The sequence below is a fragment of the Amborella trichopoda genome, chromosome 9 (genome assembly GCF_054954075.1).
Source record: "Amborella trichopoda isolate Santa Cruz 75 chromosome 9, AtrichopodaSantaCruz75HAP2 v2.0, whole genome shotgun sequence".
Lineage (NCBI taxonomy): Eukaryota > Viridiplantae > Streptophyta > Magnoliopsida > Amborellales > Amborellaceae > Amborella > Amborella trichopoda.
Window position 1 is genome coordinate 52,841,235 of NC_142344.1, and position 24,103 is coordinate 52,865,337.

At 38.3% G+C, this 24,103-nt stretch overlaps 1 protein-coding gene across 3 annotated transcripts in view; it reads right to left on the minus strand.

Annotated features, from left to right (window-relative positions):
- The window catches only part of GSH1 (glutamate-cysteine ligase), a 56,453-nt gene that overhangs the window by 26,098 nt on the left and 6,252 nt on the right, over positions 1 to 24,103 (minus strand). For 2 of the 3 annotated variants that reach the window (XM_011627757.3, XM_006851793.4), the window contains exons 2-3: positions 14,065 to 14,196; positions 312 to 676 (exon numbers count right to left, since the gene is read on the minus strand). In XM_011627757.3, coding sequence (XP_011626059.2) covers positions 312 to 670 — 359 coding nt within the window. In that variant the 5' untranslated portion in view covers positions 671 to 676; positions 14,065 to 14,196. The remainder of the gene's footprint in view (positions 1 to 311; positions 677 to 14,064; positions 14,197 to 24,103) is intronic. The other variant, XM_088846158.1, reaches the window with a different exon arrangement.

Here is a 24,103-nt window from a genome sequence, read left to right on the forward strand (position 1 = left end):
AAAAACAAAGGTCAGTAAGTAGACTCAATATGGCAAAACCAAACGGATAACCACATCTCAAACTATCAAAGCTAAAATGCGTTTAGTATGAATCTTTTTAATAAGGGCACCTAATATGAAGTACAGATTCTCATAAAGCCCTTTAAGAAACATCAGAACCCTAAACATTTGAGACCAAGAAATGACTAAATTGCATAACAGCAACAACACATACCAATTACAAGGTGTGCTTCATCTAATCCAAGCTCAATGCAATGGTGTGTATGATATCGAGAGCACAGAAACATGAGGAAGAGAAGAAAGGATTGTACCTCCATGCCTCTTTTGGCTTACACCCAGAGGCAAGATAAGACACAAGGTCCTCCTTCGTCAATGGATCTGTAGCAACTAGAGCATCATCTGTTGGAGGACTTGCAGCAACAATGTAACAACCAGCTCTTCTCCATCCAGTGGTCTGTGACCTTGATAACCATCGAGCTCTCAAAGAGTTCCAGGATAGGGAAGATGGGCCCCTAACATTCTTCACAAAACATGTGCTCTGGCCTAGATTGGAGCTGCCAGTTTCAGAACTGCAACCCAAATTCACAGTTGCATTCTTCTGAGATCTGTAACTGAACAGCTCTGAATGAATGTTAGAAGACAGAGATGCCCGGGATATCACTGCCATCATGCACCCCTGTAAAATGATATTACAAAAAATCAAGAAAGGTGCACCTGAATACCAAGGGAAGATAACAAACACATCTCAAATGCTTGACAGACTTATAAAAATAGAAAAAAGTGATATTAAAGGTTTCAGGAAAGGCACAATCCTGCAAACCAAGTAAAAGTAAAAAAAAGAAAAGACAAAGGAAACAACGGTTCTTTGAAAAGCGCTGTCATTGTTTCTCTATCTGTAAGCAAAACATTTATTAGCAATAATTAGACTGAAACCCAGAGCAAGAACATAGGCATCATTCACAATAAGCTGAAAACTAGAGCAATTAGGTTTGATGTCATATGGTTTCTCAGAAACTTATCACAAAGTGCATCAGGTATAAAATACACACATCCACAGCACATTAATGTTCGAGTGCCAGAAACAAAGATTATTGCTCACCATGCACCAATAGTTATTAGAGGTGTATCTATCACTGACACTCAAGGAACAGTTTTGTAATCAAAAAACTGTGTGCTCGTAGTTATGTCCATATAAGTGTCCGGCATCAAATTAATTCTCTCACAACCTCAAGGTTAGGGTTTCTAGAATAAGTTGCGGTAAAGAACTCATTTCCAAGAATTACGAAAAATCAGCAAGAATATATTCCGGACCATTGAAGAATGTACATTGGAAACATCGGAATGTGCAACAAAATCATAATATTGGTAAGCCTTGGCAGATTCAATTTTACTTTTACAATAATGACTTCATTATAAGTATGATGAATGGTGCTTGAACAAGTCCATGGAAAACATACAACAAACTATAAACCAATAATTTGCAAAAAAAACTTATTTATGTACATATGAAGAAGTGGAGTAAACACTTTGGCCGCACTTTGAATGTGGTTTAACTTATTTCACCAACAAAGGTATATTTATGTACGTATGAAGAAGTGGAGCAATAAACACAATAAGCAACAAAACATCACTGAAAACACGAAATTTAACGCGGTTCACCCTCAAGGGGTTACATCTGCAGGAGAGAGACAATCCAATCGACTATGTAAATTGAAAGTTACAAGTATTGATGGAGACAAATACCTAGTCTCCCAAGACACACACACACACACACACACACACACTCTCTCTCTCTCTCTCTCTCTCTCTCTCTCTCTCTCTCTCTCTCTCTAAATCGAGGATCTAAAACCGAGAAGGGATCTAGTTGATTTGAGGCTCTCTCATAGACATTGTTCTACTTAATCTCCAAGAGACTATTTCCCTCTCCTGGGATCGGGTTTTTCTCTCTATAATTTTGGGTCTCACAGTGGGGTGTCTCTCTCTTCCTCGTCAAGAGGCTCTCTTTCTCTCTTGAACGCTGAATGACTTGGGTATCAAGTCATTTTAAACAAGGGTTTTAAACCCTAATGCTTCTAACATCCTTTTACAGTCTTCCCTTTTAAGTAATGGTCCCCCTCTCTCAAAAATATGGGAACTCCAACAAAGCCCCTTTAGTCTCATGAGGAGGGCTCTACCTTGCCCAAAATGGGTCGGTGCGCATATGGAACCTAATCTAGTCATGCTTCTGCATAACTCTTGCTTGTCTTTAAATAGCCCTTTATCATCATATTCATATCCAATGCATAATTGTTGTTATATATCTTCTCAAGTTGAATCAGCTTGTTCTCTTGAGTCATCCCTGAACACAATGCTACTGCACATAAATGTGCTTTGTCCTTAGGTGGAAGCTTGTATTATTGTTTAAGTGGATGGCACTTTGACTATCATAGTGGATAACATATTTGTCATGCTTCCTCTCTTGAATTAATCTTTTAATCCGCAACATCCTTGTAGGCTTTGGTGATAGCAATATATTTGGCATCAGTAATTGATAGGACACACACTTTTGCAACTTGGATTGCCATGGAGACTAGTTTTTTTTTGAGATAAGGTTCACTTGTATTAAAAGAGAAGGAAATTACAAAAGTACAGTTCCGCAGTCACCCACAGGCGGGGACTTGATAAAAAATGAGAGGTCAGATATGAACAAAGATAATACAACAATATACTATAGCTTATCAAAGCTGTGAATTCAAGTATAGCCAAAAACAAGGGCTTATAGAGCCGCCCTTTTACAATAACAGACAATAAGCTTTCAAAAAATACGCTCCTACGCAAAGAAATGACAACTGGCAAGGCTAACTGTCAGACTGCCCCCAGTCCTACATCAAAAGGGGGCCCCTGTCTTCTAGCTCCTTCTTTCGCTAGTCGATCTACATACGCATTGGACGTCCTACAAGTATGCGTCCAAAAGACATCCATACCCCTGCAAATGAACTGTATCTTGTCAAATATATGAATAAGGTGCCAAGGTGGGGGGGTTGAACCACTAGCCCAAGAGATCACGTTCAAGGAATCCCCTTCAACAATGAGGTGAGAACCCCATGATGGATTAAAAAATTCCAGCGCCATTAACAAGGCCAGACTTTGAGTGGAATCCTTGGTACCCATGTATTCTTAACATACAAGTAGGGCAGAACTTGCATGGTCTCGATAGATACCTCCTGCCCCCGCTGGGCCCGGATTGCCTAAGGAACACCCATTGAAATTCCACTTGATAGTTCCATAAGGAGGAGGCTGCCAGTTATTGCGATCGAAGGTGGACGAGGTTGAGCCATTGGGGGAGGAAGAAACTCCCTGGAATGCCTGCGAAAGTCTTGTGGTTGGAAGCCCAAAAAATGACCGAGGATAAGGCTCGATGAAAGATAGCCAGAGGTTGGAGTTTGCTTCCACGAAAGATTATAGAGTTTCTTTCGAGCCAAATGGACCAAATGATTGCTGCAACCTCTGCCCTCCCCAGGATTCTCCCAGCTTTTGGCCATCCTGAATCCAGGTCAAATGAAAAAAGGTCCTTGACCGAGGATGGGATAACCCAGCTAATCCCAAATAAAATCAAAACTTTTCCCCAAAGCGCCAAGGAGAAATCACAGAGGATGAAGAGATGAAGGTTGGTTTCCTCCTCGTTTTCGCAAAGAGCGCATCTATTGGGGAGTTGGACTCCTCTATGCTGGAGTTTGTCTACTGTGAGAGCTTTGTGAGAGAAGGCTAACCAATTAATTGTTTGAACCTTAGGTGGAGCAATGGAATTCCATACTTTAAAAAGTGTCGCGGAGTGATGATCCGAGGTCATTGGTTGGGCTGCTAAACTCTTATAGAAGGAGGCAACCAAAAAAATACCCGAAGGTAGGTGTGTCCAAGCAATAACATCCCTACCTTGATGCAGGAAGAACCGAGAGTAAAGAGTAGAAGCTAGGACCTGGAACTTAAACTTCTTCTAAAGAGGGGCTCCATATTCTTCGGTCTCCGAACAGGACAACCTCTTCCTCTATAGTAGAGTTTGTACTGCGAGTAAGAGAGGACAAAGAAGCGAAAGACTGATTCAGAGGGGTGGACCCCAACCACAGATCAGACCAGAACTTGATTCTTGATCCATCTCTAGGGATGAACCTGATTGACTTGTTAAAGAGGGTAAAAGCCTTAGAGAAAGAAGTCCAAGCACCTGAGCCATTATGTCGCTAGGTCCTATGGGGTAGCCCATCTTCTTCAGCGACTTGGTATTTGTGCTTGAGGACCCGAGCCCAAAGGGCTTTTGGATGGTTGGCGAAACGCCACCACCATTTCCCTAGAAGGGCCACCTTGTGCAAACGGAGGTTCTTGATGCCAAGACTACCCTGCAATTTGTGACGACAGACCAAGTCCCAAGATACTAGGTTGTATTTCTTCTTTTCCCCTTGACCTGACCAAAGGAAATTCCTCATGAGTTGGTTGAGGCAATTGGCCACAGAGGCAGGCATGTGAAAGATGGACATGAGATAGATTAGCATGTTCGCCAGGGTGGCTTTAATCAAAGTGGAATGACCTGCCAAAGAGAGGAAACGTCCCTACCACCCTGCCAAACGTCTATCTACCTTGTCTATCACAGTCGACCAATGTCTTTTCTTAGGCTTGCCTAGGCCTAGGGGTAGACCTAGGTAGGCGGTAGGGAGGTCCTCCACTTAGCATTCCCAGCTAGGCACTAAGGTACGGACTTGACATGAGGTCAAACCAACCCCCAACAGTCTGGATTTGTGCATGTTAACTTTGAACCCCATTGCCTTCTGAAATCTATGGAGGAACAATTTCAAAGTGTCAACCTCTTTAGCAGAGGCATCCAAGAAAACAAGGGTGTCATCCGCATACTGCAGATGAGAAATAGTTGGGCCATGTCTACTATTCTTAAAACCAATGAGCGAACTCTCCTGATAGATTCTAGAGATGGATTGGCTGAAGACTTTAGCCGCGATTGCAAAGAGGAAAGGGGAAAGGGGGTCCCCTTAACGAAGTCCCCTCAAGGAGGGGAAGAAACCTTTGGGTGTGCCATTAATGAGGATAGAGTAGTGTGGATGGGAGTAGCAGCCTCTCATCCACTTTCTCCATCTATCCCCGAAGCCCATTCTGGCCATGGTCTCGTCTAGAATCTCCCAGTCAACGTGATCATAGGCCTTCTCCCAGTCGATCTTGAAGATGAGACCAGATATCTTGGAGAGGTGTCTAGAATGGATGCAATCGTAGGTACCTTAAATCCACTTACATAGGCCACAATATGTTGCTATAAAATTAAAATAATGCCCTAGATAAAACCTAGGATCTTTATTTTTAATGTCAAGAGAAATAGAACTTATCCAAGAGCTTTAAACTAACTTCCAGCTTAATTTTTAACAAAAAATGAGTTCCTAAAATTTACAGAAAATAAAAAATAATATTGTAAATTAATTTAAAACTATTGGGAAGACTTACTAGAAGATGCATGGAGCTACCCTACCAGGACTTGGTACACCCCACACCAATTTTGTGACCAATGGCGCATTTTTGCTCCTCAAGGTGTTGCTGTAATTCTAAGATAGAGAAGCTTTACAGGCAATACTTCTTTCTATAAAGTTTTAGAGATCTCAAAAATATACTTGGATTTTGGGAAGAAAATATGGTTGAGCTTAAAAGTTGATCTCTCGCTCTCTCTAGGCTAGACTTCTCCCGTCTTTTTTCAAAATACAGCAACTCTCTCTTTTTTATTTGAACGATCCCCCGTTTCTTTATTTTAATGGAAGCCGCCCAAATAAGGAGAGAAAAAGAGAGAGAGAGAGAGAGAGAGAGAGACATGACTCTCTTTAATAGGGGACAAAGGATGGCGTGGAGAAATAAGAGAGAGAGAGAGGATGGCATGAAACCAAATAGATGAGAGGGTGGAGTGAGAAAGAGAGAGGATCTAGTTGTGTTTATAAAATGGTTCAAACTAGATCTTTAAATAGAAAGAAATCTATATCATAATTAAAAAAGATTTCCTTATTATGCCTTATCTAATTTTCAACAAGACCTTTGCAAGATAATTAGGAAATCTGTTGGGTAAGAGAGATTTAATCAGAGTCATCTATCCCATAGATTAACCATCATGATTATGGGTAGAAAGATATGAACCTTATCCCTTTAAAAATTGATCTAAGTCCAACTCCATCTTAAAAATTAAATATAATCAATCTTTATCATAGATCTCCCATAAAGATAGGAAACCAAATCTAATTTGAATTAGATTTTCCTAAATAAAATCATTTTCCAATTTTAATTTATTTTAAAATTGAACCAAAAATTAAGGTGGGGCGTGCCACATAAAAAAATAAAAAATAAAAATAAAAACCTGACCATAAGAAAAAGTTTGGCATGCCCCCCCACTTCCTAAACTAATGGCGTAGAGCCATTTTACCTAAAAAAAAGGGCATGCCATATTTTTGGCTAAAAAAAAATTTGCATGTCTACCCTTAAGCTTAAAAAGAGGTATGCCATATTTTTGCTAAAAATTTGGTGCGCCTCCCCTTAGCTTAAAAAGTAGTGCACCACCCTATGAGTTCATGTGAGCCCCACATGGGTCGCACACACATTTGGGGGCTGGATCCCTAATCCCCATATGTACTATATAAAGTTCTGAAATTTCAGAAATACTCTTTTATTAAAAATTACAACATAATATTTTAAAATTCTGAAAAAATATTTAAAAATCATAGAAACATCTGTAATACTAAAATAAAATATACTAAGAGTGAACTGGTACTAATAGGTCAAAATTAGCAACAGTAAGGCACTCCACTATGCCCCAGAAACCATGATCTAGTACTGTTTTCTTATCCAACCCAACAAAATCCAATGACCCATAGTCTCAAAGCAAGGATTTATGATTGGCTTGTCAAAGTTGGACAATATATAGTGGGACCATGATCCTGGAATTGGGATTTCAATTCTCCTTTAAATAGCAAGTCTACTATTTGTCACCACAGTGCAAAAAGGGCTCTCTCTATGCACATGTACACGTGTTCCTCTATTGGACTACTTCCCATCAATGCGACTGTCATGTGTACATGCCTTGCAGAAGTTTGTTGAGGTTTTGGCCCTTGCTCTCACAGGCCTACTACCGCACACAGGAGACCACACAGCTCTCTTGACCTACAAACATGATCCATAGGCATCTCTCTGACCTCAACAAGGGATGACCCACTGCAAACCCTTCTTGGTGGTGCCACATGCCCAGGTCCAAAGACTTTTGGAATGATCAGAGCCATAAACAGCCCAACCCTTAGTCAGTCAACACACACACTCCCACTGAAGTGCATATTCCATTAAAAATATCAATTTTACAAGCTCCCTAGGGCATTAAAGGCCACAAAACCCAACAAAAGCTTCATGGCAAAGCACTTGCTTAACTCTAGCTTGAACCTGTTAATTTTCTCAATAACCTATCCAATAATCAGCATGTCATAATTAAGTGTGGCAATAGGCTAGGTGGCACGGCCCGGTCAGCTCGGCCCTAAAAACTAGGGCCCAGGCCACAAAATGTGGCTCGAGGGCCGGCCAAGGCTTGGGTCAAGGCCAGCCCAGTTCGGCCAACCGTCTTTTCATTGTTTTCTTCTTTCGTTCTTGTTTTGATTTTACTTGGCCCGGCCCGGCAAGGCGTGTCCTAGATAAGGCTAAGTCGGGCTTGGACCAGGGCCTCTGTGGCCCGATTAGGGCCAAGCTAGACATGGGTATGCTTTATAGAGACTAAAGCTGGGCTAGGGGCAACCCGGTTAGTTGCCACCCATAGTCAAACTAGAGTAAAGGAGCAGTGCTTCAGATCCATAGACAAGAGAGAACAGTGTTACGCTGGTTGGAGCTCTGATTGACATGAGATAAGACCATAGTGAGTGCAAACGACAACTTTTCATGCCATTATCTTCCTAATTCCTCCATCTTCTCAATTGTTGTTCTAATCAATGTTTTGTTGGTTGCTTTTGCATGCTGGGGGATAGTAGGGATAATGATGTCATCATCAGAAAATTTCCCAACAAACACATAATCATATGAAGTCATTCTTTTGTGCTCATGATCCCACATTAAGGATCGAACCAAACTACTTGTACCACTGCCTTGAGACCTATTTCAACCCATACAGGCTCTTCCTCGGCTTGCAGACTATGTGCTCCTTGCCTTTGACCTTGAATTCTTCTAGTGCTCCATATATATCTCTTCCTCCAAATCTCTATGAACAAAGGTAGTGTTGACATTTAATTGCTCAGCTTCTATACTCATGCCTTCAGCCAAACCAATACCTCATGAATCGATGAATATTCAACATGAGACAACACATTTGTCAATTGATGAACTTTTTTTGTCTGAGACCTTTCCCGACCAGCCTTGCTTTGTAAGAGCTCTCATCTTCAGTCTTCAGCCTAAATACGCACTTGTTCTTAAGTAACTTCTTCGTTTCTAGCAAATTTACCAGGTCATAGAACTTCTGATGCAAGGAATTTCTCTCCTCTTGCATAGCATTTTTTAGCTCTTCGTTGTAGTTATCATCGAAGCTTCCTGGTAGCATTGTGGCTCACCACCATCAATAATCAAGACATACTCTGATACATGGTACTCGTTTAAGGGCTTGTGCATTGTAGAGGACCTTCTCAACTGACCTACAGTTGTAAGACGAAGAGGTTGTCTACAAATGATCAATTCAGACAACTTCTTGAATAGGCTTCACCCCCTACTCCACATCACCTGGCCCTAAAGCATCACTTTCATGTGGTTCGTCCTCTTGTTCTTCTTTTACTTTTACCTCGCCATCAATGTACCACGGTCAGACATTCTCAAAAAAAAAAAGGGTACCACAGTTAGAGGAATCGTGACCGTATCATGGAGATCATTATTGAAGTATAGTGGTGTCTGTATTTGTCAATTCTTCAATGGTTAGGTCTTCCTGGATAAACACATATCTACTTATGATCAACTTGTTTCCAAGGTACCATAGCCTATAGTCAAACTCCACATCTGAGTACCGCCAGAAAATGCATGATAATGCTTTCTCATGCTAGATTTAAGGATGAATCTCTCTCTCTCTCTCTCTCTCTCTCTCTCTCTCTCTCTCTCTCTCTCTCTCTCTCTCTCTCTCTCTCTCTCTCTCTCTCTCTCTCTCTCTCTCTCTCTCTCTCTCTCTCTCTCTCTCTCTCTCTCTCTCTCTCTCTCTCTCTCTCTCTCTCTCTCTCTCTCTCTCTCTCTCTCTCTCTCTCTCTCTCTCTCTCTCTCTCTCTCTCTCTCTCTCTCTCTTTATATATATATATATATATATATATATATATATATATAGAGGGAATGGATGCTGTCAGCCCACAGGCTGACTGCTACAATGTCAACCAATGTCCTAGATTGCATCTGGGCCGATCTGACGGTCACGACCTTATTTCGTATTTGAATTTTTATTTTTTATTTTTCTACAAATCCAAATCACTTGAAAATTAAAGCGTACATTCTACTCACCAAGGAGCACCTAATAAAAATATAAAAAAAATGATTCGCAAAATATAAATCGACCAAAGTACCCCCGAAAAGTTTCAAGGGTATTTTGGTCAATTTATATTTTTAGAATTATTTTTTTATAGTTTTATTAGATTCTACTATTTTTTAAGAATAGGCGCTCAACTTTTCAAGTGATTTGGATTTATATAAAAAAAATGAAAATTCAAATACGAAATGAGGTCGTGACCATTGGATTGGGCCAGATTCAATCTGGGCCGTTGACTGACACTGTAGCTGTTAACCCGTAGGCTGACATAATCTTTTCCCATATATATATATATATATATAAACCAATCTATTATGTATCTCTTTTCCATGGGCTTTGCACATGCTACAATCTATCGCATGCGTATTAAAAACACCATGTTTTGTGTCATTATAGCCTACCAAAGATAGAGCATTATACGTTATAGGATCAACCAGAGGCTTTTATGCATTGTTTTTTTGTCTAGGCAATGCAAAGTTTGGTAATGTCCTCGATACAAGAATTTAGTGGACAAGTAAGCAATGCATTAGGCAAAAACCAGATTAGAAGTAATTTTAGGGTATACTTAGAAACAATGTTGAAAGCTAAGTGGGTAAGAGGGGGTAATGGAGCAAGGACGAAGATCACATAGGGGATTTGTTGTCAATCATTTACTACACTTTGAAGGGAGGTATGTTGGGGAGTTGCCAGGAGCCTAGGACGTCTAGCATCTACAATAGGGTAACCTAGCACTTCTCTAGGTATTCCTTTTTGGCTGAATAGCCATGATGAATAATAAGATCATAAGAAGAGACGGTCTACAAAGCATTATGTGTCAATGAGAAAAGCCGACACCAGAAGACATCCCAATGCATTGCCCTTTGAAAGAAATATTTAGAGCTTTAATATATCTCTTCAATGCATGTGGGTGTTGCTAGCATTAGTGGGAATCATCTTGGTTGGCTATTTAATTGATCCATTACCCCAAATTACTTGAATCTTTGGCCCACCATGAATCTTTTTGAGAACATGAAAATAGAGCAAGTGAGAATGAAACAAAACATTTCATGATTTCATGGGCTCATATCAGTTGCAGCATTTGTGATACGTGGTGTACAACAACCAATATTACATGGACACTAACACAAGTGCCGGTGTTTATCGGTGTTGCAGATGTCTAGTATGTTGGCCTAAAAGTCAGATGCAGTTTGACACGTCCATGCACTTCTCTTTATAAGTAACACTATATATTGTTTTATGACGTATAATATAACTTGTCACTCTACACCGTAAAGCAAGTGAGTAGAGTGGTATAAGTAGCGGGGTTGACTCAAAATTTCTTGAGTTCTAAGCCCCACATGTTCTTCCTTGATATTTTTTATACAGTTTAACACATAAAAAGTGTCCCCACATGTCAACAATTGTCCACATGTGTCGACACAAGGCCAAGGGCCACAATGTACCACCGACAAAAACACATTCTCTGTCATTTTTTACTCTTTTTCCTTTTTTGTTTTGGGTAGTTCATTAGTAGGATTCAATCGTTAACACCCCAACAATCAAGACCTAAGTGGAATCTCAAGAATATGCTTCTTTTTCAGGAAAGGCAAGCTTTCCTCAACAGAGGTTACTTGCAAATAAATTTGAAGACATACATAAACTAGATTTTACATCTATCAATAACTAGAAGGACAATAAGATTCAGGCTTGGGTCAAGGCGCTAGCAGCTGAGTTTTATAGCACTACATCTCAAGTTCCATTCTTATGTAGTCTTGTCCAAAAAAAAGGGTTTTTATAGCACTACATCTCAAGTTCCAATTATATGTAACCTTGTCCAAAAAAAAAAGGACAATCATAATCAACATTTACGAAATCGGCTTGGTTCAGGTACTCAACCCTGACACGAGCAGAGTACTTTCTTATTTGAAAGGTAAAGAAGAAATTAAAAAATAAAAATAAAAAAAGGAGAGGAAACTGAAGCTTCACATGGGGCGAGGACACCCGCATGCCCAAGACAAAAATGATGGGTCAAGCCATGGCCAAAGGAGAGAAAGCTCGAGGCCAAATTTTCGCCACATCTTTCTCTCTCCTATGGCACGTCTCCCTCGCTCTCATTGGTGCACCTCTCTCTCTATCAAATCTCACATGTACAGCTCTCTTTCTCTCTTATCCTCTCCCCTCTCCCATCTCATTGGTGTCTGTCAAATCTTACAAGTACAGGTACAGCTCCCTCTCCCTCTCCTTCTCCTCCCTCCCTCTCTCTTCCCCCCCCCAAAAAAAAGACAGGTACAGCTCCCTCTCCCTCTCCTCCCTCCCTCTCTCTTCCCCCCCCCAAAAAAAAGACAGGTACATTCACTCTCCCTTTCTTGTCTCACATCTACCATTTCACTGGTACATCTCTTTCTCTCTCACACAGCTAGCTCTCTCTCTCTCATCCTCTCTCTCTCTCTTATGTCTAGATCTTTCCCTTCCCCTCTCCCTATGTATGGGTCGTTTTCCTCTCTCACTTACCCAAAACGGGAGTTTGCTGGGTAGAGAGAGTGAGAAAGACATTTAAAAGTTCTAGCCCTTACAAGTTTTGAGATTTAACTCATGCAATGGAATGCAGTATAACTCGGCTCGCCAAAGGGGCAAGTCCAAGTAGCTCGGGACTTGGTTCAATCACTAAACACTAGTCATAAAAATTTTAAACAAGGTTTAAAAAAATTAGCAATCCGGATCAGAATCGCCTAAACCGAATCGGATTTCACACTGGACAAATCGGATCACTACATATATCAGGATTCGCCAGATCCACCCCTTGGATCACCGATTCTACTATTGCGAATCAGCGATTTGCTACAGTAGAATCACCGATCCACTGTAGCCCACCCATATAATTTAAAGGCCTCCTCTTACGTTGGACAGCCCAACTCCTATGATTGAGGATCCACCACATGTAGCTCGATGGCTCACGCTCCCCAACAACTTTTTCCCTAAACTCCTGTTTCTCTAACTAGCACTTGTCCCCCGTGACTCTGTGGGATTGCCTGATGTGGGAGTATTACTGTAGGTGATAATTTGCCCAACAGAGCAATAAAAGCGGGAGAGAGGGACAAAGATGGGTAAGCCAAGAAAGAGTGTTGGGTCAAAAAATGCCCACCGTACTAAGAGAGAGAGGGAGAGAGATGGGTAATGCAGAAGAGAGAGAAATGGGTATTGTAAGGGGAGAGAGAGAGAGAGGAGCATTGGATGATGTAAGTTGTATACAAAAAAGGGACTGTTAGATAAATTTTTTTATTTAATTTAGGTTAAGTTTGACCCAATTTCAGTTGGGTTTGTGATCTTAAGAGATTTAATTATTATATAAATCAGGTATATTTAATTATCATTTCGTATTTTTTTTCTACAATGTTTTTTGCATGAATGTACCACAGATTTTAGGGATCCACTATTTCAATCAGTTCAATGGATAGAAATCAACAAGAGCATGGATTTTGAGCCATAACGCAGACTGGTTTAGGGGATTTTGAGAAATCGTGTTTTAAAAACTAATAATTTACTAAACAAATTGGGGATTTTGATGCGTACAGTTTATGGATGCACATGGTGTGTACTTCAAATTTTTTTCATTTTTTAATTTTCTTAAATTTTATGTCGTTATTTTCCATTGTTTTAGGGAAAGAAGTCATTGTTTTTTAATTTTTTTAATCATTGAAATTCATAAGGGGTTTTATTTTCATTTTTAAAATCTTATGATATGAAAGTGTTTTTTAATATTTTTAAAATTATGATTGCTGCAATATTATAATCAATAATTATATATTAAAAACCAAACCTTGGATTCTATTTATTACTTTATTTATATTATGAATTATATACTGTATTATTTTGTGCTATAGTCACAAATAAGATTGTTTCCAATTATATGAAATTATAAGACAAAGTTTAAATTTATTCTTAATTGTAGAGTAAAATAATTATAAAATATAAACTAATAGTTCCAATTTAAATTTCTGAATCATGTTTGATGCAATATTATATTATATTCTAATTAATAACTATACAGATATCCATACAGGGAAACAATGCCTCAATATTCACCTATTTTTGTAAAATAATGAAAGTACATAATGTAACACCTCCAATTTTTTAAAAACTTAAAAACCACTATTTTAAAGGATTTTTATTTTCAAATTTTACTTTTGGGCTGAAACCAGCCTATTTGGCCGATTCTCCGATCCAAGTCGTCAATCTACCAATCCGACACGGTTTTTGGAATGGCCGATACGAGTCACCGATCCGTTACCTTGATTTTAAATATGGATACTACATATTCAGAGCATTAAAATTGAACCACCAAAGGTACGATGAATCCCAATGAATTCCAAAAGCAAAGCACTTAAAAAGATCCAATTATGAATTTCAACTACGAGTAATAATACATTCAAAAAACAAATCATTTGAATAAGACATTCGAGATTAAGGAGGTTCTGTTGGATGCCTGTTATAAACCCAATCTGCGGAAAAAATAAATATAGATGAGAATTTAAAATCTGAGCAAGGATGAATACCTCTTATTAATGCATTATAAGAGAATCTCAATGCAGCGTGAGTATGGTCCTTAAAATTCTTGCTCAAAACCACCATGAAAATTCAAGAAGAGATTCAATTGATTTAAGAGGCTGAACCATGATTGATGGCACCTGATTAAGACAGATAAATGTGACTAGTTGCCAAACACTAAACAAAGTGATAACTAAAATATCTGCTTCTACCACACCATACATTTCTAGGGTTTGACATGTCCACCATCAATACAATCAACTAAACTATCAATAGAGCCGCCATTTAAAGGAAGCTAAATCCAACAAAAATGAAACAGAGAAAATAATCAAATATGTGGTTCAACGTAATCGTAAGAGATGAATTCCCATGTTTCATATGAGAAGATTTCTTGGATTTCAAAAACTGTGATTTCTAGGTTAATGGACTGGTTTTTACTTGTTTTCTCATAGCTTTGTTGAAGGGATTCAAGTATTCGACGAATAAGAGGTGGGAGAATAGAGAGAGAGAGAGAGAAGTTAGAAGGCGGTTTATATAGGTGACTGGCTTCCATAGAGAGAGGGGATCACTGGTTAAGCAGGAAGCTCAACCCTGGTTAAAATTAATTGTCGCTCGTAGGACCATAACATATGTGGTCCTGAGGGTCAACATTGTCCTATCAATAGGTTGGACAGTGATGGAGATGGAGTGGACCTTTCATACATGAAATGGCTTTGATTGTATGTCTTGTCCCCCATCACCGTCCAACCCAAGGAATTAACGGTGATGGCATATACGACTATGTAATTGTTGTACCCAAGGGGACTTGGTCAATTAAAGTACCAGTTCAAATGTATATTTTCCAAAATTTATCTTAGAATTCAAGGGGTTGTTCGTATACCTTGAAATCTATTACAGGGAAATAGATTACAAGGAACTGCTAGAATAGGCAGGAAATGAATTGTGATTACCCAAGATTACCCAGGATTTCCCCAAAAAGCTCGTAATCCATTTCACAATGGGAGGGCAGGGAAATGGATTCACTGTGACAGATAATCTTACTTTACGTGAGTCCTTGCAACAAAAATATTCTTCTTAGGAAGCAATCATAAATAGCTCCCACGATTCAAGAGCTAAGTTTGTGTTGAAATTTACCATTTTGAGCATCACCAACATGTACCCTCAGGGGCCGTTTAGGTACCTGGAAATATATTGTCTGTGAAATAAATTACTAGCGTAATACATTACTAAAGTAATATATTTTCTGAAAATGGAATGTTGTTGTTTGGGTAGCATCTGAATGCAACCTGGGAATGTATTGTTATTGTTTGGCTACATCTGGAAGAAATTTGAAAAATGCATTACCAGTATTTGCAAAATCAAACCGGAACGGTTAATTGGACACGGACCTGGAAGCGGTTTAACCGACCAAACCGGTAAACCGGCCGATTCAACCGCTCTAACCGTGCAAGTCCCAAGCTGTCAAAAAAGTGTCAAAAAAAATACAAAAACAAAATATTAAAATATGAAAAGCATAACAAAACACATTCATATGAAATTGAAAATTAATGAAGAAAATGGATTTTAACCAATTTAATATTTTTCAATGGTTATTTTTAAAATTTTTCAAAACATATGGGAAAATATAAAAGTGAGTATTAATGACCAAAACAATTTTTAATCTTTACCATAATGTAAACAATATTTAAAAATGCATTACAAATCAAATTATTTTTTTTTGAGAATTTATATACATTTTTTTCAATTTTTCTTTAAAAATACTAACCGCTCAAAACCGAAACCAGCTACTGGCTGGTTCCAATCTAACCAGGCTGTTAGCGGTTAGATCAGGCGATTTTGTGAACAATGTGCATAACTGTCATTTTGTGGAAATACCGCATCAAAAATTTGCTTAAAATATAATTATTTTATTATAAAAGTTAAATTCATTTAAGAAGTTTATTTTAGGAAGTTATAAATTGGTTAAATAGTTTTATTAAAAATTACAAAAAATTTGTTGTCTTTGTGATTAAAGGTAATTTCAAATAAAAAAGATATAAAATTAGTACTTTAGAGCATTTAATGTAAAGTAAATGATGACGTATGGGAGATAAAGCCAAGGCCAAGGCACTTTATTTGAAGGGGAAAATTGTGAGGAGATGGTCTGCATTACGATATTGTATATTTACTTTCTCATGAAAAAATCTCATTTTAAAAATATTTTTATCTGAACATTAAGATTCATTTGAGAATGTTTATAATATTGTAAAAAATGAGATAATATTTCAAATTGAAATTAGTAAATTTCATGGTTCAAACGTCAGAACAGCTCCTGAGAGAACATGTTGGTGATGCTTAAAAGGGTGAACTTCAACACAAACTCAGCTCTTTAATCGTGTGAGCTATTTATGACTGCCACCTAAGGAGAATATTTTTGTCGCAAGGCCTCACTTAAGGTAAGATTACTCATCACGGTGCAATCCATTTCCCCGCCCTCCCATTGTGAAATGGATTACAAATTTTTGGGGAAATCTTAGGTAATCTTAAGTAATCTCAATTCATTTCCTGCTCTAACGTATCTAAATGGTGTAAATGATAGATTTCCTTGTAATCAATTTCCCTATAATAGATTTCAAGGTACCCAAACAGCCCCTCAGGGTCTACTCGAACATATGAACTTTAAAATTTAGTATTATCAATTTCAAATATTATTTTTTAAAAAATATTCTAGACATTTTCAAATAAATCCCAATGTTTAGATGAAAATATTTTTAAAATAAGATTTTTTCATAAGAGTAAATATACAATATGGTAATGCATACCATCTCTTCACAAATTCCCCATTCAAATAAAGTGGCTTGGCCTTGGCTTTAACTCCCACATGTCATCATCATTTACTTTACATTAAATGCTCTAAATTTATATCTTTACATTAAATGCTTTAAAGTACTAATTTTATATCCTTTTTGTTTGAGATTATCTTTTATTTCAAAGACAATAAATTTTTTGTAATTTTGAATAAAACTATTTTTACCAAAATCTATAGCTTTCTAAAAGAAATTTCTTAAATAAATTTAACTATTATAATAAAATAATTATATTTTAAGCAAATTTTTCATGCAGTATGGTAATACATTTTTCAAATTTCTTCCAAACGTAGCCAAACAATAGCAATACATTTCCAAGTCACAACCAGATGCTACCCAAACAACAATATTCCATTTCCAGATAATATATTACACCAGTAATGTATTACGCTAGTAATTTATTTAACAAACAATATAATTCTAGGTACTCAAAAAGCCCCCAAAAGTTTATAAATGAATAATCTGCACCATCATAATCATGAGCCAAATACATAAAGTAAAACATGAAAGGTAAAACTACTCTACTTTGAACTTTTTTGGACCGTTCATTTTAATTCTTCGTATAGCTTAAAATCTGCACCATTTTTGTTGCCACAATGCATAAATCTAAGGTAGAATGCATTTGCAGAGCTTCGAATTGTCTTTCAAATCTTGAATCCATAGACAACTAGGATGTAATAATGTGTCATTCGGCGCATAATAAACTTGTCCAACAAAAAAAAAAGAGAGAATGTTTATAATACCAATTTTCATGTCAGTGTACCTCCATATATATTGTCAACAGTGTATGTGGACTGTCCATATACAGTATTAACAGTGTTAACAGTCCCTAATCCCTATTGTTAACTGTGTATATAAACTATTAACAGCATAACAACAGTCCATAGAAACTGAATTACACAAAAAGTCCATAGACACCGTTAACAGTGTCTATGAATTGTCTATCTAAATGGTTAAACAGTGTTAACAGTCCATATACATCCCATGTACACAGTTAACAGTCCCTAAACACTGTTAACTGTGTATATCAATTATTAATAGTGTACATGGACCAGTAGGAGTCCATACACACTATCAACAGTGTGCATGAACGATATATATTGTTTGTAGAAAAAGTCCATACACACCGTTAACTGTCCATCTAAACCGTTAACAGTTAACAGTCCATATACATCCATTTACACAGTTAACAGTCCCTTGACACTGTTAACTATGTATATCAATTATTAATAGTGTATATTGACCAATAACAGTCCATACACTATCAACAGTGTGCATGGACAATATATATTGTTAATAGTGTTAACTGTCCATATACATCATACACTGTTAACAGTCCACATACACTATTAGCAATCAATATACACTATTAACATTGTATATGCACCATTAAAAGTACATATGGATTGTTAAACAGGGTGTATGAACTGTCCATTAAACTGTTAATAGTGTGTATGGAGTGTCCATGTACACAATTAATAGTGTTAACAATCCATATACACCTGTAAACACTCTTAACATCGTTAACAGTGTGATTATAGTTCAAATATGGACATTATACACGGTTAAAAGTGTGTATGGACTTACATTCTCAAAAAAAAAAAAGTTTGTATGGATCGTTAGCAGTCTTATAGGGATACTATACACTGTTAAACAGTGCATATTGTCCATATACAATTGTTATAGTTACACAATTAACAGTCCATATACACTGTAACGATGCATATGAACAATATACATTGTTAACAATGTACATAGATTATAAAAAAGCAATGATGCATAACAATTAATCCAGCATTCAAATAAATGCAATACAACTATCATGCATATTGCCCATATACATTGCTATAGTTACACCATTAACAGTCCATAGACACTGTAACGGTGCATATAGACAATATACATTGTTAACAATGTACATAGATTATAAAAAGGTAATGCAATACAACTATCATACATATATGAGAAGCTATCAATGCATAGCAATCAATCCATCATTCAAATAAATGCAACGGCTAACCTGGCCTGACTATAATTAGGGATGGCAACAGGTCGGGTATGGGTCGGAACCTGAATGTATTCGGGTCCAGGTTTTAGACCCGGACCAGACCCGTCAGGTCCAAAAGTTGGACCCATACCCCCACCTGTTAGGTCCCGGGTCCAGCCCGTTGAGACCCAAGTCTGGTCAGGTCCATTGCCACCCTCACCATGAGCTTCTTCTTTCTTTTGGCCTTTCTTTACCATCATATATCCAAATTATTGGCAACAAGGTCACAACCCGCTATTAGATTTGAAGCCGTCTTATTTGTTGCTTAATAGCTAAAGATGATTATGAATTCTTATTGTATACAATCCTTAATACACCCAAATGAATAGGGCTTGAAGTATTTCATCTCCAACAGTTTACGGATACGGATCGGGTCCAATTTTTGGACCCGGACTCGACCCACTGAGTCCAAATGTTGGATGCATACCTGGACCCGTTCGGGTAACCCGGCAGGTCCCAGGTCAGGACTAGATCCATTGCCACCCCTAATTATGATAAAAACTCAAACCCCCCTTCTTTGGCCTCCAAGTTCAAAAACATTGCAAAAATATTCTATGATGCAACATTCAGTCATTCAATTAGACAAAAAATCTGTAATTCAATTGTTAACAAGAATATATGCACAAGAAACTAGTACAAGCAATATGTGTAGAAACACAATATATTAGAGCATAAAAGACGGTAAAGTTTCTAGACACAACATGATACATATACCCAACATATAGATTCAGAAAAACAACTCCTCAAAAACATAAAAGAAAAAAAAAAGTACGAGTGAGCACGTATAGAGATCCATAAACTACACTGAAAGGAATGCAAGATCATAAAACTAAACCCAACTCTAACAAAGAATTGGGTAAATTACAAGAATTCAAGATTATAGGGTGAACTACATTAAATTGAATTTATTCTAAAACTCAACTCTATGTCGTTGTTAAAGACAATACAGGGTAATTTCTATGAGAAATGGAAACATAAGAAGAATGAATTCTAACTTCAAAATTCAAAAAAAATATGATAAAAATCCCCAACCAAGAGGTGAAATAGGTTAAGAAGAACAGGAGTAAAAAAAAACAACCAAAAGAAACATGTGCTTTTAGGGATGGAAATGGCGATCCTTGACGTCTTCCCCTGATTCACTAATGGCGATCCTTGAGGTCTTCTAAACCCTGCCTCCCCCAATGCCTCTCCCTTACCTCTACTACCAGTACACTCATATCCTTAAACCCCCTCCCTCTGTTCCTCCCCCCCTCTCGTGGTCGTTCCTACCAGTCAGCCTCTACCTCCCCCGCCCTAACCCCGCTCGCCACACCTACCACTTATCATTGCCACTCCTACTACAAAATCGTCTCCCATCCAGTCCAAGCTCTGCTCATCCCAGGTGGGCTCCTTCCGACCTAGGCATGACAATTTCCATGCCATCGCAAAGTGGGGGCATCGCCTTTGGGAGAAGCCTCAGCTCGGCTGTCGTAAGCTCTCAGTCGGCTCCATCCTCTTCAATTTCCCTTATGAAGATAGTGCTCTAAGGGCCTTGCAGTCTTCTGGACCTCTGGTCTTCAAAGGGGCCTCCTTTGCCCTCCTCCACAAATGGTTCAAGGTCGATGAATCTTTCCGGAAACAAAGAGTCTGGGTTACCACCTCCCACATTCCCCTCCACTCATGCTCTCCAGTAACCTTCAAGCGCACCGCCCACGCATGCAGCTCTTTCGTCACCATCCATTGGAAATTGATAGAATTCCTTCCCCTTGGCTCCAACCAAGGTTTAAAAAAATAGATTAGCAACTCAGATCGTCCACCCCAAAAATCATGTCGGAACGGTAAATCGATGTGTCAGATCGAAGAATCTGCCAAATCGACAAGTTTCTTCTCAAAAAATTTTCAAAAAATCACTATAAACATCACAAAAATAGTGTTCTTTTAGTTTCTAAAAGCAATTAGGAGTGGTGCATTATGTACTTTCATTATTTTGTAAAATATGTGAATACTGAGACGTTGTTTTCCTGTATGGATGTCTGTATAATTATTAATTATAATATTGTATTATAATATTACAAAAATATAATTTAAAAAGATTAGAAAACACTTCCATATTATAAGATTAACAATAATAATTTCTCATATAAAGTGAAATTAGTATTACATTAAAGTATCAAAAATTTATTAATCGCTTTACTCATCCAAAACTATGACAACCTAACTAGCTATAATATTATGGGAAAGCTTTTTAACTTCCCCCTACAACATAGAAGTTCTATCCTCCCCCTACCATCCAGCCATCCATTTTTTATCAAGAGAGCCACTCACCGTTTGATCTTAGATCCAATGTCTCAAAGCATTTTATTTTTAGTTGTTTTAATACAATTTTTCTGAATATGAAATTTGGTATGCGCCATCTTCTCATTGGAGCACACCTACAAAAAATATTAACCATAATTTTTCAATAAAAAATAATGACCAAAATACCCGTTGAAACTTTCAGGGGTATTTTGGTCATTTTATTTTATTAAAAATATTTTTTTTATATTTTTTGTTAGTGCCAGTTTAATAGAGGAATGGACATCCAAAATTTGGTGTCAAAATAGTTTATAAAAAAAAAAATTAAAAATAAAATAGTGTAGAGACATGACATTGTGATTGGGGCAATCTTAGCCCTCCATTCAAAAATGGATGGTTGGATAAAGGGGAGGATAGAACTTCTATGTTGTAGGGGGAATATAGAAAGCTTTCCCTAATATTATATACTGAAATTGAAATTGTTGGTTTTTATTTTATAATTTTTTTACTACACAAATAAGATTAAATCTAAAATGTCTTATAATATCATCTAATTTAAAAAATCATATTAATAACTATAAGAAAAAATAATACATTACATAATTTATAATGTAAATAAAATACAAGATTTGGTTATCAATGTATAATTATTCATTATGATTTATAATAACCATGATTAAAAATTATTAGAAAACACTTCCATATCATATGATTAAAAACAAAAATAAAACCCCTCATAAATTGTAATGTTATCACATTAAAAAAATTCAAAAAAACATTTTTACCATAAAAAATGGAAAATAAAGATATCAAAATTAAAAAAATTAAAAAAAAATGCCTCTTGGCAACATAATTGGTGAATTTTCAAACCTTGCTTAAATGGATTCTAAAATTTTAAATTAAAAAGAAAAACTCCTAAATAATAATTTTATCTCAAAAAGTTGTTATACAATATGATCCTACAAGAACATAATAGGCCAATTTCCAAATAAAACATTTATTAAAATAAATTTTCCTCGTCTACTAAGGTTGAATATTATTATTATTATTATGGCCTCAAAGATGAAGGGATTTCAGGAGCTTACTCCTTCAACATAGCCTTTTGCAAAAGCGTTTAATTACCCAGAAAAAGAGGATGAAGGTACTGGGGCTTAGACATATTTTTTTGGGTAAGTAAACAAGGAGTTGGTAACGCCCATTAATCGATAGGCGAGAAAATGTGGAAAGAACTAGGAGGGCTTGAACAAAATATGTAGCCCTTGATAGGGTGAAAAAGGGATAGGTATTGGGGCTTAGCGTGATGGACCAAAAATAAATGGAGAGAGAAAGAGAGCACCAAAGAAGAGAGAAGAAAAGTAAAGAAAAAAGAACCCACATCGAGGATTCTAAGAAGAAAAGTGAGTTATAAAATGTAACTCATGCATAGAGCAGGTGCACACACGGGTGAGAGTGTGAGCTGGCTTGCATTGCATTGCATAGCTCATACAGTTGGAAAAACGTGTTCGGTGTTGTGTGAGAAACGTGTTGGGTGCATGGCTTCCCATGATCTTCCTAAAAATATTAGTTCCAGAAAAATTTCAAAAACTTGAACACATGGTGGCCTATTATAGGAGCTGGCTGGATCCCGAAATATCCGGAGATCCGGAACGGCTCCTAAGATATCCGATCCGGAACAGCTCCGACAATACCCAATCCGAATCGGGTGAATCCAAATTGGTTCGACGGATTTTCAAACCTTGGCTCCACCCAACTGCTCTTGGAAGTCCTGGACCCTAGCCTTATCCCTTCTTCTCTCTGGCTCAAGGTGGAGACCTCGTTTTTCCGCATTTCTATTTCTTGGAACCCAACCTCGCCTACTTCCCATTTCTTCCCTCCTTCGTGCCAAGCATAGGTTATGCCTCGTAACCAACTCCAAGACCACCGTCTCCAAGAAGCTCTACTAGCTTGGGAGGTGCCACCCCCTCCCTACCCCCTGTCAGGCCCCCGCTCCCTGTACCAACCCTGAAGCCTCCGCTGCCTCCCTGTATCCAAAGGATAGTAAACCTCAACCCTCGCCTCCCCACCGGCAGCACTAGCCCATCCCTCGAGATCCCAGCCACCCTTCCCACGTGACCGCCGACTCCTCGATGTGCCACGTGGCCTCAACTTCATAGCTTCCCTATCCACCGCTTTGCCACCTTCCATTAATTCACATGACAGGGTCGCTGCCCATGCCGCCCCCCCCTCATCATTCCAACCTCCCTCCTCGGTCTGACCTTCTTCACCCCTGCTCCCTCTCCCTCCCTCTCGTCCCTCTTTCCTGCCCAATAGCCCGTCCCGCCAACTATCGGTCTCCCTACCCCAGGCAGTATCTCTTCTTTCTCCCCATCTTGCTTCCTCCCTCGTCAACTCACCTTACCCTTGTCACCTCCTCGCTAACCTTTCCTCTTTCTTCCCCTCACTTGGTCCTCCTGCCGTCCTCTCTCTCTCTCCCCTCCTATCAGGCCTTTTCACCTCCCATCATCACACACCCCACCAACCCTTATTTGACACCTCCCCCCTAACCCCAATCCATTTGAGGACACTTGTTCCCCTCCACTGCCCCCCTTTTGTCTCGAGATCCCCACCCCCCTCTCAAACCCTTCCCCGACCTCCTCCCTCCCTCCTCTCTCTTCCCCCTCCCCCACCCCTCCCCCTACCCTTACCCCTCCCCCTACCCTTACCCCTCCCCTCTCTCTACCCCCCGCTTCTTGCTTTCTCCCCCCCTTCTCCTCCTAACGACTTTGCTTCCCTCTCTCCCCTCCCTTGACGCCACCCCCCCTTTCCCTTATCCAGTACACCACGGTGTCACGATCCTTTCCCCTTCTCCCCAAAGACTCGGAACCCGCACCTCCTGTTCTC